Source organism: Diabrotica virgifera, chromosome 5 (genome assembly GCF_917563875.1).
Source record: "Diabrotica virgifera virgifera chromosome 5, PGI_DIABVI_V3a".
NCBI classification, from domain to species: Eukaryota; Metazoa; Arthropoda; class Insecta; order Coleoptera; family Chrysomelidae; genus Diabrotica; species Diabrotica virgifera.
The window spans coordinates 221,026,550-221,042,356 of record NC_065447.1 but is presented as its reverse complement, the minus strand read 5'-3'; the positions used below and the strand labels follow the sequence as shown (position 1 = coordinate 221,042,356).

At 35.9% G+C, this 15,807-nt stretch overlaps 1 protein-coding gene across 1 annotated transcript; it reads left to right on the top strand.

Moving 5' to 3' along the window:
- The first annotated feature begins 433 nt into the window (after window positions 1-433).
- Window positions 434-15,605, top strand: LOC126884677 (uncharacterized). The gene is made up of 4 exons (XM_050650749.1): window positions 434-680; window positions 11,955-11,991; window positions 12,388-12,617; window positions 15,462-15,605. The coding sequence occupies exons 1-3, from the start codon at window positions 507-509 to the stop codon at window positions 12,597-12,599; spliced, it is 423 nt and encodes a 140-aa protein (XP_050506706.1). The 5' UTR covers window positions 434-506; the 3' UTR covers window positions 12,600-12,617; window positions 15,462-15,605.
- Window positions 15,606-15,807: the final 202 nt, after the last annotated feature.

Below are 15,807 nucleotides of genomic sequence, written 5' to 3'. Positions count from 1 at the left end.
GAGTAGAACGAACACATTACGAACACAGACGAAGAAGTATTGGCAGACCAAGAAAAAGTTGGTGCGATAACTTAAACAATTTAGGAGGCTAATATTGAAGAAGAAACAAGCTTTAAGCCTACATACAAGAAGGAAGAAGAAGAAGAAGAAGAAGAAGAAGAAGAAGAAGAAGAAGAAGAAGAAGAAGAAGAAGGTGTCTTTTAAAATTGACGCACTGTATATAAGTAAGTATACCCATTTTGCTAGTAACATTTTACGGAAAATGTAGGAAGTAATATCCGAAAATGAGTTCCGTCTTTCGGTGAAAACTGGTCAAGCCAAATTTTTTTTAAGTGACCCATAAACAGCACCTTAAACAATTTCGAGATAAAACATTTGATTATTTTATTTTTAAATCGATAAGTGTAACCGTTTCCTGGATTAGAAGTCGATTTATAGATAACACTTTCAGAATTTTAACGGTAGAGACTTACTTTTATATAATTCATTACCGCTACGTAGACAAAATGAATAGTTACGGTCTTTTGTGCTTCGTTCTCATCTTAGGGGTTATCTCCCAAGAGTCGTGGGCTGAGACAGCTTATAGTAGTTCGGGGGAAGTTTTGGGAGCCAGAAGGGGAGAGTCTAGATCGGACGAAGTTGGACTTAGGAGATTAAGGCCTATTCCTGGATTAAGGCCGGTAAGGACCAGCTAGTTTTTACTTTTTAATATTTTTATATAATTTTTAATATAACTACTAATTAGTAGTTATTACTCTTTGCCAATATTCGTAAATGCGCGTTTCTTCTATTTTGTTATTCACTGTCATTAGTTTTGTATTTTTCTGATAGTTTTTTGTTTCTTATATTTTTCATCTTCGTTAAATTATTTTATGATAACCACTCCTTTATTTTTTTTTCGTATGTTTTATATATATTTTTACATATTGTTGTGTATGTGCATCTATTAAATTGAATTATTTATACCTCTCATGATCACACCATCATCATCATCTTGGTGCTACTTAGAGGACCTCGACCTTCTCAAGCTTTCTACGCCATTCTGTTCTGTCCCTTGCTTGCATTTTCTAGTTGCCGACTCCGATCTTCTCGGCATCCTGTGTTACCCCGTCCATCCACCTCAGCTTTGGTCTACCCCGTCTTCTCATTCCCACGGGTTGCGCTGTTAGAATCTTTTTATCATGTTCGATTCAGGGGTCCGCACTACATGTCCTGTAGCACGTCCTGACAGACGTTTGTTAGGTAAGTACTTTGATAGACTATAGTAACACCTGTTTGCAATTAATATTTGTCTTTTTATTTCCTCTGATGTGTTATTATTGGGGTTAACCGATGTCCCTAGATATATGAACTCTTTGACCGCTTTGAAGTTTTGGTCATTGATGACTAGATCTGCGTCAACATTTCCAGCTCCTGTGTTTCTGTTAGTCGCCATGAATTTTGTTTTATTTCGACTTATATGTAACCCCATTCGTTCTGCTGCTGCTACTAGCTCGGTTAGGATTTCCGCTGTTCTCGCTTTGGTTCTTGTTATAATGTCCACGTCGTCTGCATATGCTAGAATTTGGACAGATCTATTGAATATTGTTCCCCTGCTATCTATATTAGCGTCTCGTACGACTTTTTCTAATGCTACATTAAAAAGTTGACACGCCAGCGCATCTCCCTGCCTTAACCCCCTATGTATTTCAAATGGGGTTGACGAGTCGTTTTGAATTTTTACTGTTGATATCATCTTCGCCATTGTCACTTTTATCATACATATGAGTTTTTCTGGAATTCCTAACTTATTCATAGCGTTGTAGAGACTTGGTATTAATACACTGTCATAAGCAGCTTTAAAATGGACAAAAATATGGTACATATCTATGTTAAACTCTTGCGCTTTTTCCAGGATCTGTCGTAGTGTAAAAATCTGGTTAATGGTTGAACGTCCACGCCTGAATCCTGCCTGATATTCTCCAAGAACCCTTTCGGTATAAGGCTTCAATCTCTCGTGCAAAATGTTTGACAATATCTTGTATGCTGTATTTAGGAGAATTATTCCGCGGTAGTTATTGCATTCCAGTTGGTTTCCTTTTTGTGTAACGGGCATATTAGGCCTAAGCTCCATTCTTCAGGCATTTGCTCCTCAGACCAAATTTTACAAACAATTTCTCGCATCACCTTGGTGAGCTGCTCTCCACCGTGCTTAAATAACTCTGCTCGGATGCCATCGCTGCATGGGGATTTGTGGTTTCACACCATACTGTAGTTATTATTACTTCTTTATTGATTTTATAATTGGGATAGACATGAAAATAATATGAAAAAAACCGATTTAATAATGTCTATTAAGCTAGAAAGACCATTTCATAAGGGAGCCATGAAACACACCCCATATTTTTTTGCTATTTTATTGCTAATTTATTACGCAAAACAAAAATTTATTGCTTCATCCCCTTCAGAGAAACAGGTGGCCATTCCAGCTTAATATTAAGCTAGAAAGGCCAACATACATATATCCGGAACGAAAGTAGATAGAGATTTGCTTCCAGTGGCCTATTTTATTGCTAATTAATTGCTGAAAGATTGAGTTTACAAGAATTTACAAACTCACTCCCTTCAACCCCTACCGATATCATCATTCCCCGGAATCCACAAAAAGTGAAAATAACCAGTTTAAAGAGCTAAAACCAAGTACGAATTTTTTGCTTATTCATTGCTACAGGTCTAAGCCAAAAATGAATTTTTTGCTTCCTCCCCTAACGAGCCACAATGGCTACTGCGGTTTAATACTTAAGGCTACAATACTCAACACTCCTATTTCAGGAAAGAAAGCAGATAGAGGGTCGTTTCTGGCGGCATATTTAATTTTTAATTAATTGCTGAAAGATGGGGTATACCAGAATTTACACACTCACCCCCTCCAACCCCTACCGTTATCATCGTTCCACGGATTTCACAAAGAGTGAAAATAATCAGTTTAAAAACTTAAAACCAAGTGGGTATTTTTTTCTAATTAACAGCTGCAGGTCTACGCCAAAAACCAATTTTTTGCTTCATCCCCTAACGAGAAACAATGGCTACTGCGGTTTGATCCTTATGCTACAATACCCAACACTCCTATTTCAGGAACGAAAACAGATAAAGGGTCGTTTCCAGCGGCATATTTTATTGCTAATTAATTTCTGAAAGATATGGTATACAACAATTTGCAAACACACCCCCTCCAACCCCCACCGTTGTTCTCATTCCCCGGATTTCACAGAAAATCAAAATTACTAGTTTAAAAACCTATGACCAAGTGGGTATTTTTTTCCTAAGCAACTGCTCCAGGTCTACACCAAAAACGATTTTATTGCTTCATCCCCTAACGAGCAACAATGGCTAATGCGGTTGAATACTACAACACTCAATTCTCCTGTTTCAGTAACGAAAACAGATAGAGCGTCGCTTCTGGCTGCCTATTTTATTATTAATTAATTGCTTATTTATTACGCAAATTACAAATTTATAGCTTCAACCCCTTCAGACAAACAGGTGGCAATTCTAGCTTAATATTAAATTAGAAGAGCCAACATTCATATTTCTGGAAAGAAAGTAGATAGAGAGTAGCTTTCGGCGGTATATTTTATTGCTAATTAATTGCTGAAAGATTGGGTATACCAGAATTTACAAACTCATCCCGTCCAACCCCTACCATTATCATCGCTCAACGGATTTCACAGAAAGTGAAAATTACCAGTTTAAAAATCTAAGACCAAGTGGGTATTTTTTTCCTAAGCAACTGCTGCAGGTCTACGCCAAATTTGATTTTATTGCTTCATCACCTAACCAGTAAAAATGGCAACTGCGGTTGAATACTTAAGCTACAACACTCAATTCTCCTATTTCAGTAACGAAAGCAGATAGAGGGTCGCTCTATCTGCTTTCGTTCTTGAAATAGGAGTGTTGGGTATTGTAGTTTTGTTTACCCACTTGGTTTTAAGTTTTTAAACTGATTATTTTCACGCTTTGTGAAATCCGTGGAACGATGATAACTGTAGAGGTTAGAGGGGGTGAGTTTGTAAATACTGGTATAACCCATCTTTCAGTAATTAATTAAAAATTAAATATGCCGCCAGAAGCGACCCTCTATCTGCTTTCTTTCCTGAAATAGGAGTGTTAAGTATTGCAGCCTTAAGTATTTAACCGCTGCAGCCATTGTGGCTCGTTAGGGGAGGAAGCAAAACATTCATTTTTGGCTTAGACATGTAGTAATTAATGAGCAAAAAATACGTACTTGGTTTTAGCTCTTTAAACTGGTTATTTTCACTTTTTGTGGATTCCGGGGAATGATGATAACGGTAGGGGTTGAAGGGGGTGAGTTTGTAAATTCTTGTAAACTCGATCTTTCAGCAATTAATTAGCAATAAAATATGCCGCCGGAAGCTACCCTATATCTACTTTCGTTCCGGAAATATGAATGTTGGCTATTCTAGCTTAATATTAAGCTGAAATGGCCACCAGTTTCTCTGAAGGGGATGAAGCAATAAATTTTTGTTTTGCGTAATAAATTAGCAATTAATTAGCAATAAAATAGACCACCGGAAGCAACTCTCTATCTACTTTCGTTTCGGATATATGAATGTTGGCCTTTCTAGCTTAATATTAAGCTGGAATGGCCACCTGTTTCTCTGAAGGGGATGAAGCAATAAATTTTTAATTTGCGTAATAAATTAACAATAAAATATCCAGAAAATATGGGGTGTGTCTCATGGCTCCCTTATGAAATGGTCTTTCCAGCTTAATAGACATGTTTTAATAAGTTTTTTACATATTTTGTGTCTTTGTTTCTTAAATCTTTTGCTATGAAATTGCTTATCTTCCTCGAATTCTTCTATACTATGGGCGACCGTTTTAATTTTCCCTTTATTGAAGTTCATCAAATTGTTCGAGAATTTTGTCAACATTTTAGATTATTTTCCTAGTATAGATTTGTCCTAGAGTGTCTCTCCATTTATTTTTATCATTCTTTATAAGCCACTTCTGAACGTCGTTTCTTGTAGCATCTGGTGATGCCTCAAAATAGTGCTGGGTCTACAAAGGTTTCTCCCGAGCCTTGTTTTTTCGAAAAATATGCACCCATGCACCATGACCAACACTTCGTTTTATTTTGTTGGGTTTTTGAAGAGATCTTTGTAGTTCCTCACAAATTTTGATTTAGTGAGTTATTTACGGTTACAATAGTCGCTTGGCTCCCCGTGTTAATGTTGATTCTTCTTTGCTTTATGGTCATCATTAAGGATTTCATCAAGTCACAAAAGATTGTACCTAAAAACGGCTTTTTTCACCATAATACTAAACATTTGTAACTCATGTATAATATGATTGTACTGGTGAATAACCAACAGATTACCTTTGATTTTCGGCTCCCAGGTTACACCTACAACTCGTTTGCAGTTGCAGACGAGTAGCGTAGCCCTGTTGGTTATGCTGTTAAGATTACTGTTTCGATTGGGTTTGGATTCCTGTGTTATCCCCAAATACTTGATCTAATTGGTTCTTTCTAGTTTCTCCGAAATATTTCCAGCATACTCAGCATAGTTTTCTTTTATTGGTAAAGGTTACTAGTTCAGTTTTAACAGGGTGCAGAGGTTCTTTTTCAGGCACCACATCTCTATTTAATAGAGGGCAAATCGCATCTGATCCGCAACAGAACCGAGGAATTTTCCCTAAGTCTTTATTATAATATCATCTGCGAGACTCTGGACCCAGATTTATGGGCTTAGCAGCCAAAGTCATCAATGACTACTATATTACATAATTTGGATTATAAAAGACCCTATTGGAGGTTCTCTTAGTTGCCCTTAGGTTTATGGCACCATAATACGTATCTGTGAATATTAATCTGCTCTAAAGCATCTGAATAATCAACTTGTATGTGTTAATAATTTTTTTTTATTACTGTACTATACATTATTATCATCATCATCATCCATCCTCAAAAGTCCACTGCTGAACATAGGCCTCCTCCCCTCGTTTCCAACCCCATCTATCCTGCGCCGCCCTCATCCAGTTTTTATTTACCTTTCTTAAGTCGTCAGTCCATCTTGTAGGCGGTCGACCGACGCTTCTCTTGTCTTCTCTTGGCCTCCATTCCAATAACCTCTTCGTCCATCGCCCATCTGTCATTCTGGCTACGTGTCCTGCCCATCTCCACTTCAACCTGGCTATCCTCTCGATGACGTGAGTCACCTTTGTTCTTCTCCTGATTTCTTCGTTTCTGATTTTGTCTCGCAGAGTTATTCCTAACATTGACCGCTCCATTCTTCTCTGCGTGACTCTTAGTTTGGTAGCCGAGGCTTTAGTTAAGGTAAGTGTTTCTGATCCGTACGTCCAGACTGGGAGGACGCACTGATCGAATACCTTTCTCTTTAGACATGTGGGTAACTCACTTTTAAAAGTTTCTCTCAGTTTTCCAAATGCTGCCCACCCAAGACCGATTCTTCTCTTCAGCTCATGAGTCTGGTTATCCCTGCCAATCGTAATTTCATGTCCCAGGTATTTATATCTATCTACGAGTTCTATTTCCTTCCCACCAATACTGATGTTCTGGTTGGGTACCAAATTTGTCATTATTTTTGTTTTCGAGATGTTTATATTTAAACCTACATTTTCTGTAGCTACAACGAGTTCTTGTACCATCTCTCTTGCCATACCTAGATCCTCAGCTACTATGACTATATCATCGGCGAAACGTAAGTTGTTTAGGTATTCTCCATCTATTTTTATTCCCTTTGTCATCCAATCCAAACTCTTGAAAGCATGTTCTAAGACCGTATTAAAAAGTTTAGGTGACATTGGGTCTCCTTGTCTAACCCCCCGTTCTATTTTTATGCGATTACTGTTAGTATGTAATTTGACAGTGGTTGTTGCCTGTAAGTATATTTTGTGTAATAATTTTGTATACCTATAATCTAGCCTGCATTCTTTAAGCGCCTGTAATATTTTGCTAAGTTCAACTGTGTTAAAGGCTTTATGAAAATCGATAAAAAGTAGAACTAGGGGTTTATTGTATTCCACTACTTTCTCTATCAGGGTTTTTATACTTTGTAGATGGTCATTTGTTCCGTAATTTTTTCGGAATCCTGCCTGTTCTCTTGGTTGATAAGTCTCTAACTTTCTATTCATTCTCTTAACTATTATTCGCGTAAATAGCTTATATAAATGGCTGAGGAGGCTAATCGGTCTGTAATTCTCTAAATTGGCTTTGTCTCCTGCTTTGTGTAATAGAATCATAGTAGCGTTGTTCCAGTCTGTTGGAATATTGGCGTTGTGAAGGCAGATATTGAAAAGTTGTTTAATTTTTTCAAGTAGTATATTTCCTCCAATTTTTAGTGCTTCTGATACTATTCCATCTTCACCTGGGGTTCGATTATTTTTCATTTTCTTCAGAGCCTCTTTGATTTCTGATTTTGTTATATCGGGCATTAAATCCGATCCTTGATTTAATACCCCAGTTTTTACTGTAATTGGAGGTTGCGCATTTTCATCTTTTTTTTTTATATTATTATACGATAAAGGTATTATCAAATGCAACTTCGATGTCTAAAAATGCAGCATGGGCACTTCTTTCTGATGTAAACTTTTCGAGTTCCGTCACATGTCGGAGGTAGATTGTACAGGGCAGCTTCACCTGTTTTCCTTAATTGTTAAGCCCATTGCAGCAGATGCAGTGGGTTTTTATTAAGACAGATTTTGCTCGATGTGATCATTCAGTATGTATTTGCATGGTTTTCAACATGAATGAAATCAGACTTATTGGCCTGTATGATTTTGCTAAGGTGTAATCTGTTTTCCTGGTATAGGAATAAACGCCACACTCACATTTATTTAAGATTTGGGAATGTACCACTGAGCATAGATAGCTCTAAGTATTTGAATCGGTCAACACACGATTGTTTCCAGTCCCTCGTGTAGTAGCTTGGGGAATATATCATCTGTTTCCGCAGTTTAATCCGGTTCAAAAGTTTCAATAGCCCATCTGACCTTGTGAGAAACAAAAATCTCTATAGAGATCAGCCAGTCAATTCTGATTGGGATAAAGTTTGTTGGTTGATTATTTCCACTAGTCAATTGCGTCGATCCTGAGAAGCCTTACTTAAAACATACTCTTTTTCCTCCTTAAAAACCTCCTTTTCAGTGTTCGTATATTTACCCTTGCACAATTTAATTGACTTGGGATTATCTGTGTTAACTTTTTTAAGAAATCCATTAACCTTGGTATTACCAGGTAGACTTCCACAATGTTTTCACAGAATTGTTTCCAGGATCCTTCTTTAAATGACAGGATTTTGTCTTTTTATGTTTCCACTTTTATGTTTCCAAAAGCGCTTTTGACACAATTAATCGACCGAAAATGATGGAGGAGCTAGAGAATCTTGAAATCCCAGAAGAATTATGACATTTGCTAACAGTGAGCCTAAAGAACACCACAGCAAAGATCAGCTTCAACAGAACAACTTCTAACGAAATCAATATAAACAAAGAAGGATAAACTTTGCAAACAAAAACATTATTACAGATCAACTTCAACTAGTAGCGTATGCAGACGATCTAGTCATAACAGCGAAGACGAAGATGACACTTATAAAAGCTGTTGAAAAATTAGATAAGGAAGCAAAGAGAATAAAGGCTGCAAATAAACCAGCACAAAACAAAATACATGACGCTAGGGAAGGACTACACAACAAGTCAGAAATATCTAATAACACAGAACCATAAATTTGAAACTGTATCCACCTTTAGCTACCTGGGAGCAACAATAGGGAAAACTGGAAAAGAGAGAACAGAGGAAAGAATTCTGAAAGGCAAAAAAGCGTATGGAATGAATAGAAATCTGCCGAAAAGCAAGACCCTGAGCAAGAGAACCAAGATGAACCTATATACAGTCGGAAAAAGGAAATAATACCCATGAACGAACATATAAAACACGCTGTATTTTCCTGTCACCGTGTCACAAAGAAAATTGTCCAGTGCAAGTACATGTAACAATAATTATTACATGTACTTGCGCTGGCCAATTTTTTGTGTGACACGGTGACAGGAAAATACAGCGTGTTTTATATGTTCGTTCATGGGTATTCTTTCATTTTTCCTACTGTAAGACCTTAATAAGACCTGTTGTTACATATGGGATGAAAACAACAACGATTAACAAGAAAGAAGAAGATAGTCTTCTGAAAGTTGAAAGAAAAATAATGAGAAAAATACTGGACTACAATGTAACAAGAGAGGGAGAAATACGAATGACAACAAATGCCGAAATTGAAGAAGAATTAAAGAGAGAAAACATAGTCAGATACATAAAATCGCTTCGCTTAGAATGGATAGGACATATACAGAGACGCCCACAATCAGATATGTTGAGAAGGATAACTAACTGGACACCACTATGGCCCAGGTGTATAGTAAGATCCAGAAGAAGATGGCTGAATGATGTAGAAGAAGACATAATAGCAATGCATGTGAAAGACTGGAAAGTTTAGTACAAGGACAGGAAAAAATGGAAAAAAGTCACGAGAACAGCAAAGACACACAACAAGCTATAAAATGACAGAGGACTAATCCCTCTCAACCAAGAATAGGATTTTAAATGCCATGGCGTTAGCTATAATCCCTAGGGATTTTGATGCTTAATGAATGAATGTTTCTACTAAAACCCTGTATATAAGTAATACAAGTTACTCTTTAATCTGTCTCTTAATATATTAGGTGGTCTGGGTAGTAACCTCTTTTGAAATAAAAAACATTCAGTTCCAGAAAATTCTTTTATTTGTTCGATATAGTCTTCTTTTAGCTCAATACGAGTCCAACGATTTTCCAACTTTTTATGGGGTCCGAATAATATTATTATTGAAGCTCTACAAAATAAGTGTTTGTTTCGTCAATTATCACTTCGTTCGAGTTGAATTTTCTATTTACGAGCCATCTCAGGAGAATAAGCCGCATAAAAAAGTAATTCGAGGCACAACTTATGAATTTATGCCATTGTCATAACGTTCTTGTGAGTCGGTGCATGGTTTTGCAGAAAACACTTTTTTCTTCTGCATATGGGGCTGTTTCTCAATTAGTTCCTGCTTCGGTTCCTTTTAAAATTATGCCTTTGCAATCATTTAAAAAAAAGAGGGGCTTCCGACGGGAAAGATCGACACTGGCTCAAATATTTACAGTCAAACAGATCTTGAGCAAATCATGGGAACACGATATTGATGTTCACAACGTGTTTGTAGACTTCAAACAGGCATACGACTCAGTCAAAAGAAACAAATTATACTATATATTGGCTGAATTGACAATATCACACAAGCTAATAACACTCATTAAAGCCACAATGGATGAAACTCAGACATGTGTACGAATACAAAACCACCGGACAGATTTTTCAAAATTTCGCAGGGACTAAAGCAGGGAGATGGGCAACATTGTTTAACCTGGCACTGGAGTATGCGGTTAGGCAAATGCAAACTGGACGAAGAAACCTACTGACCAACTAAACGGTTCAACTGGCCGCTTATGCCGATGATATTAATATTATGAGTAGAACATCAACAGAAGCACAGGAAACATACGCAGAGCTAAAAACACAAACAAAAATGCTAGGTCTGGAAATTAACACAGAAAAAAAACAAAAATAATGACTCAGACGAGAAGAAATATAGTCCCATAAAACATTATACATGAAGATGACATTAAAACGGTTGGAAAGTTTACATACCTGGGAGTAGAAATATATGCCGACCGACGGATCAGACGATGGAGAAATACGGAAGAGAATAACGCAGGCAAACAGAGCTTATTTTGCCCTCTCCCATATATTTCGGTCTAAAATGTCCACCGAAATACAAAAATGAGAATCTATAAAACTTTAATTCGACCAATAACATGCTATGGCAGTGAAGCCTGGGTCCTGAAATAAACATCCAAAAACAAACTCGACACACCCAAAACTAAAGTACTTAGGAGAATACTAGTACCTGTGAGGGAAAAGGGAATCTTCAAAAGTCGATACAACAACGAACTTGATCAACTTTATAAGGAAGCACCCCTGTCAGACTTCATTTGAATACAAAGATTGCAATGAGACGGACATGTGATAAGAATGGGAGAGGATAGGCTACCAAAAAGAGCACTGAATGCTAGAATGCAGGGAAAGAGACCGGTTGAAAAGCCAAGAAAACGCTGGGAAGACATAGTAAACAGCGACGCACAAGCCTTTTTAGGACTCCGTGTATGGATAAGAGCAGCCAGAGACAAGCAAGTGTGGAGATAAAAATAGAAAGGAGGCCAAGGCTTAATTTGGGCTGTAGTGCCGTAGAAGAAGAAAAATCATCTAAAAATACAGTGGCCATGACCTTTCCGACCTTTTGATGACATCAGTCCACTGCCGTGGGTTCATTTTATTCTCTGTTGTGTATTACTGGATCGAGGTTTTATCAACACTTCCAAGTTCGACGGATATTGCGCTTCAAAGGTACAAACACTGCTGAGAAATTGCCACACAATCATGTTTTTGGTCAATGGTCATCAACGCAGCCCGCATCGGCAGGATAATGTTTTTATATCCAAACTTTTGTCCAACATATGAGTTGTGCGCTCTTTACTAATTCTTTTGGCCTATGCCAATTCACGCACCTTCACTTTACGATCAGTTAGAACCATTTCGTGGATTTTCTTCACATTTTCAGTTTTATTTACATCGGTGGATCGTGTTTTCGTACGTGGTTCCTAATATAAAGATATACGGTGATTACGAAATCACGGAACCAAAATTTGACCCTATACCTAGGCTGAAACAATAACAAAACTAAAATGTACCTTTATCTAGTACTTTTCGTTTGTTAAGTTAATGTAAAGATTTTAAGTTATTATAATTACCTACTACATTAATAATGAAATGCCTGACATTTGTACTCGTACATATTTTTTAGATACCAATGATCAAGGACACTGGATTCAGTGCTGAAAGTAAGTATAATATTTTGGTTGTTACAGCCTTGCCTAAAATATTTATTAATGCTCATATTCATTTTACGATTTCTGAATTATCTATCCACGTTCTTTAGAGAACTCAATTCAACTTACTGTTTAATGTAATAATTTTTCTGCAGTTTTATTATCTGACTTTTAGTTGCATAAGTCAAAAAGGTTTACAGTAACCAAAAGGCTAAACTTAGAATATTTAAATCAATTACTGACCCTGGACATATCGCATTTTTATTCACAAATTTCGAAATACACCTTGAAGATAACTTATCTATTTATCGGCCGATAAACGATCAATCTTATCAACTTCCTGAAAATCATTTAGAATCAATAATAATTATTGAACTCAGCACAATTTTCCATTGTTTCCATTTTTAGATAATGTAGACGAAGATGAATTAAAAGACTTATTGGGAGAGTACGGAATCGAATTTATTACCGATGAAGAAAGGCAGAAAAATTTCGAACAATTACAAAATGATATGTATGGGGAGGATCTGGAGAAAGACGAACATATGAAAAAGGAAGATGCATACCAAAATGGGGAAAAAGATCTATTTGTAAAGGAATCACAGAGAACTTATTATTAGATAAGTTTAAAATTATTGGTAAGTAAACTTTTTTTTGACCGTAATCTACAAAATATTGCAATCAGTTTCTTTTTAAAAAATATTTTTCCTGTCATGTAGATACGAGTATAAGAGCTGCCTTCCTTCCTTCAGTCAACGTCTCCAGTCCTTTCTGTACTGCCATTCTCCATCTAAGGATTCATCTTTCTATGGCCTTGTCCACATCATCTTCCAATGATATTCGGGACCTACCTATTTTTCTCTTTCCTATTGGGCTCCAATCCAAATATATTGTACGATCTGATCTCATCTCGCGTCCCCATACCAAATTAAACATTTTTCTTCAATATAGTTTAGTATCTCTTGTCCTATTCCATTCTAATTTTTATGTTATCATTTCTATCGAGTCCACTATTGTTACGTTTGGACTTGTTTCGTTCGTTTATTACTCAATTCTTTGTTCCGTAAGTCATTACACTACATACGCAGGTGTTACATCACGTGTACGTCTTCTTTGTATTTTTGTGATAATCTGTCTATTCTATTGCAGGCAACCTATTGCGTTCTCTACTTCCGATTGTAGTAATCTAATTATGTTTCATACTTTCTTATTTACTTCTGGAGTTACCAAAAAAGTTCCAATGTTGTCGCAAGATTTAGTCTAATAATTGACTTTATTGATTACATTTTATTTCACTGTTTAAGCTTGGATTGTAGCCGATCATAAATGTTCTTTTTTGTTAGTAATTTACTACATATATTTTTCTTCTTGTCCACCAAGATATTCTACATCTTTATTCCACTATTGATTTCCATTGTTTGTAGAATCCATTCCAGGTTCATAAAACTTGATTAGTTTCACTTTTAACCTCATTCGACACAGGAACTCGGTAGATCTGTTATTAAAACCCTACAGATCATACCTCCTTGTTGATATGTCTTGTAGTGCCATTGAAGTTTTATCTTCATTTCGTCGTTGATTTCCTTTAAATATATAGTACTGAAGCTTTAAATAATTGAGGATCAGATTTTCTCTCTGCGCTCCTTGATGGAATCTAACAATAATCCAGGCTATCCAAGTTATCCTAACCTAACCTAACATAACGAAAAACAAATAACCTTAAAAAAATTTACTTTTGATATTATTTACTACATAAAAATTCGAATAAATATTTTTATTCTTCTAAATATTTTTTTATGTTAAAAATAATTTAGAAACCTCATTCTTCCTTATTTCCAGTGGCGTGCGGTGACTTTTTCGAAAGGGGAAGCGATTCAATAAGGATATAAAAATATTTTCTTAAGGGTCGAGGGTCGAGCAACTTTCCACCTGATAACACTCTGATGCGCAGGGGCTCTCTATCAGCAAAGTAGTTAATTATGTGACACGTCCTGCGTACAAGGACTCACACAATAAATCCGTGACGCGTGAATGCGTGAGGCACTCTATTCCCGCTATTTCTAGTGACTAGTGACCTATCATTGATATGTATTGCTAGCTCGGGCCTTGAGTCCTCGCGCCGGGCTTGGTTTTCTAAAAAAGAATCATATTTAAAAAAAAAATATACTCCGAGGCATTTTCCACGACACACAACTTTCACTAAAATGACACTTATTTATACTCGAGGTCTATTCTCCTATCAACTTCTGATAATTGTTGAATGCAGTCTTTTTTAATGGATAATAGAGCTAACTTTCAAAGTCTGTCTTCGCTTGTTGAATTTCTTTTAAACTCTTAATTTGAAACTTTTAATGCATCTTAATACTGCAAAACTTCGTTCAACTGATGCACTTGTGGCTGGGATAGTTAGTAGTACTAATTCACACAACTTGACCACTTCACACAGCGACTTGTTTAAACCAGTAGTTATAAAGAAATCCCAGATTTCTGGGTATTTCTTTATCATTCATATCAGTTGTTTCATAAATAATACTTAACTGAGAATGCACAGCTGGGATATCAAAAAATTTTCATTATTTAATCGTAATGACACAAATTCCTCTGTGGGAAATTTTGATAAATTATAATTAGAAATATTAAGATTATATATAATTCTACAAATTTTAAATCGTTAAAATTTTGAAAGCTAGAATTCATTTGTTGTAGAAGATTATCAAAAGGTCTCTGTGTTTCCTCTGTTTTCTCTGTCTTTCTGTCTCCGAAATTATCAATCTTCATTATTTTTCTTTCATGTTCAAACCCCATATGTTCAGTTTTATCCCAAATATTTTTAAACTGCTCTCGTTTTTTTAATTATCGTATTAATAAAGTCATCAATTTGTCTTATACAAAATGCAATACCATTTGATTTCTGTAAAATGTCAAATAAAAGATCAGTAAAAGGAAATATCTCTGCAAAAAATTTAAATCGAAATATTCTTTAAGCGAATATATGTAATGCCTAAGCACCCCTTAGCAGCAGTAACAGTCGGAGCATCTCACTTTCGGAAAGGCGATACGACGAGCGCTTCCATGGCATACCAAAATTCGCGCGACTAGTGGCTGCGGTCATTGAACCCTGACCAATTTTAAAAGGTACAACTGCATGACAAGCGGCGATTTTGAGATGCACTTCTGTCAGGAGTGGACCAAATAGTTGAATTGTGTGCATATTGAGTTCGTTCGTACGAGATTAATATTTAATATTTTTCAATACCTATTGGCTAGGTAATATGTAGATTATTTGGATTAGGGAAAAAATTTTGATTATTAAATATTAATTAATAATATATTTTCTTATATCGACGAATAAATAGGGAAGCGGCGCTTCCCCCGCTTCCATGGACCGCACGCCTCTGCTTATTTAATAATAATTAAAAAAAAATAAGTTTAGTCAATTATCTTTTTTATTTAATCGACATTTTGTTTAATATTTTTTTCAGATATTTAGGGGAGAGTACCTGAGTAATGAATTAGTTGTAAATTAATACAATTTAGACAAAATGCTCCTATTAATCCTAACATTGTTTTAAGCTACAACAAACTTTTGTATGTTATAGAAAATATTAATAAACTTCACATAAAGATCTTGTTGTTAAATTATATTATCTACCTAATTTGTATTAAAAATTAAATTTAAAGTTACGCTCCTGAACCTACTTTTAACCAGAAGTCCCAAACGTTTTCAATTGTTTTCCAGAATATTGAACAACTCAATAATTTGAGGAAAAACACAAATACAAAGTTCTCATATAATACCTAAAGAGTTGGCAAAGCAGTACTATGTGT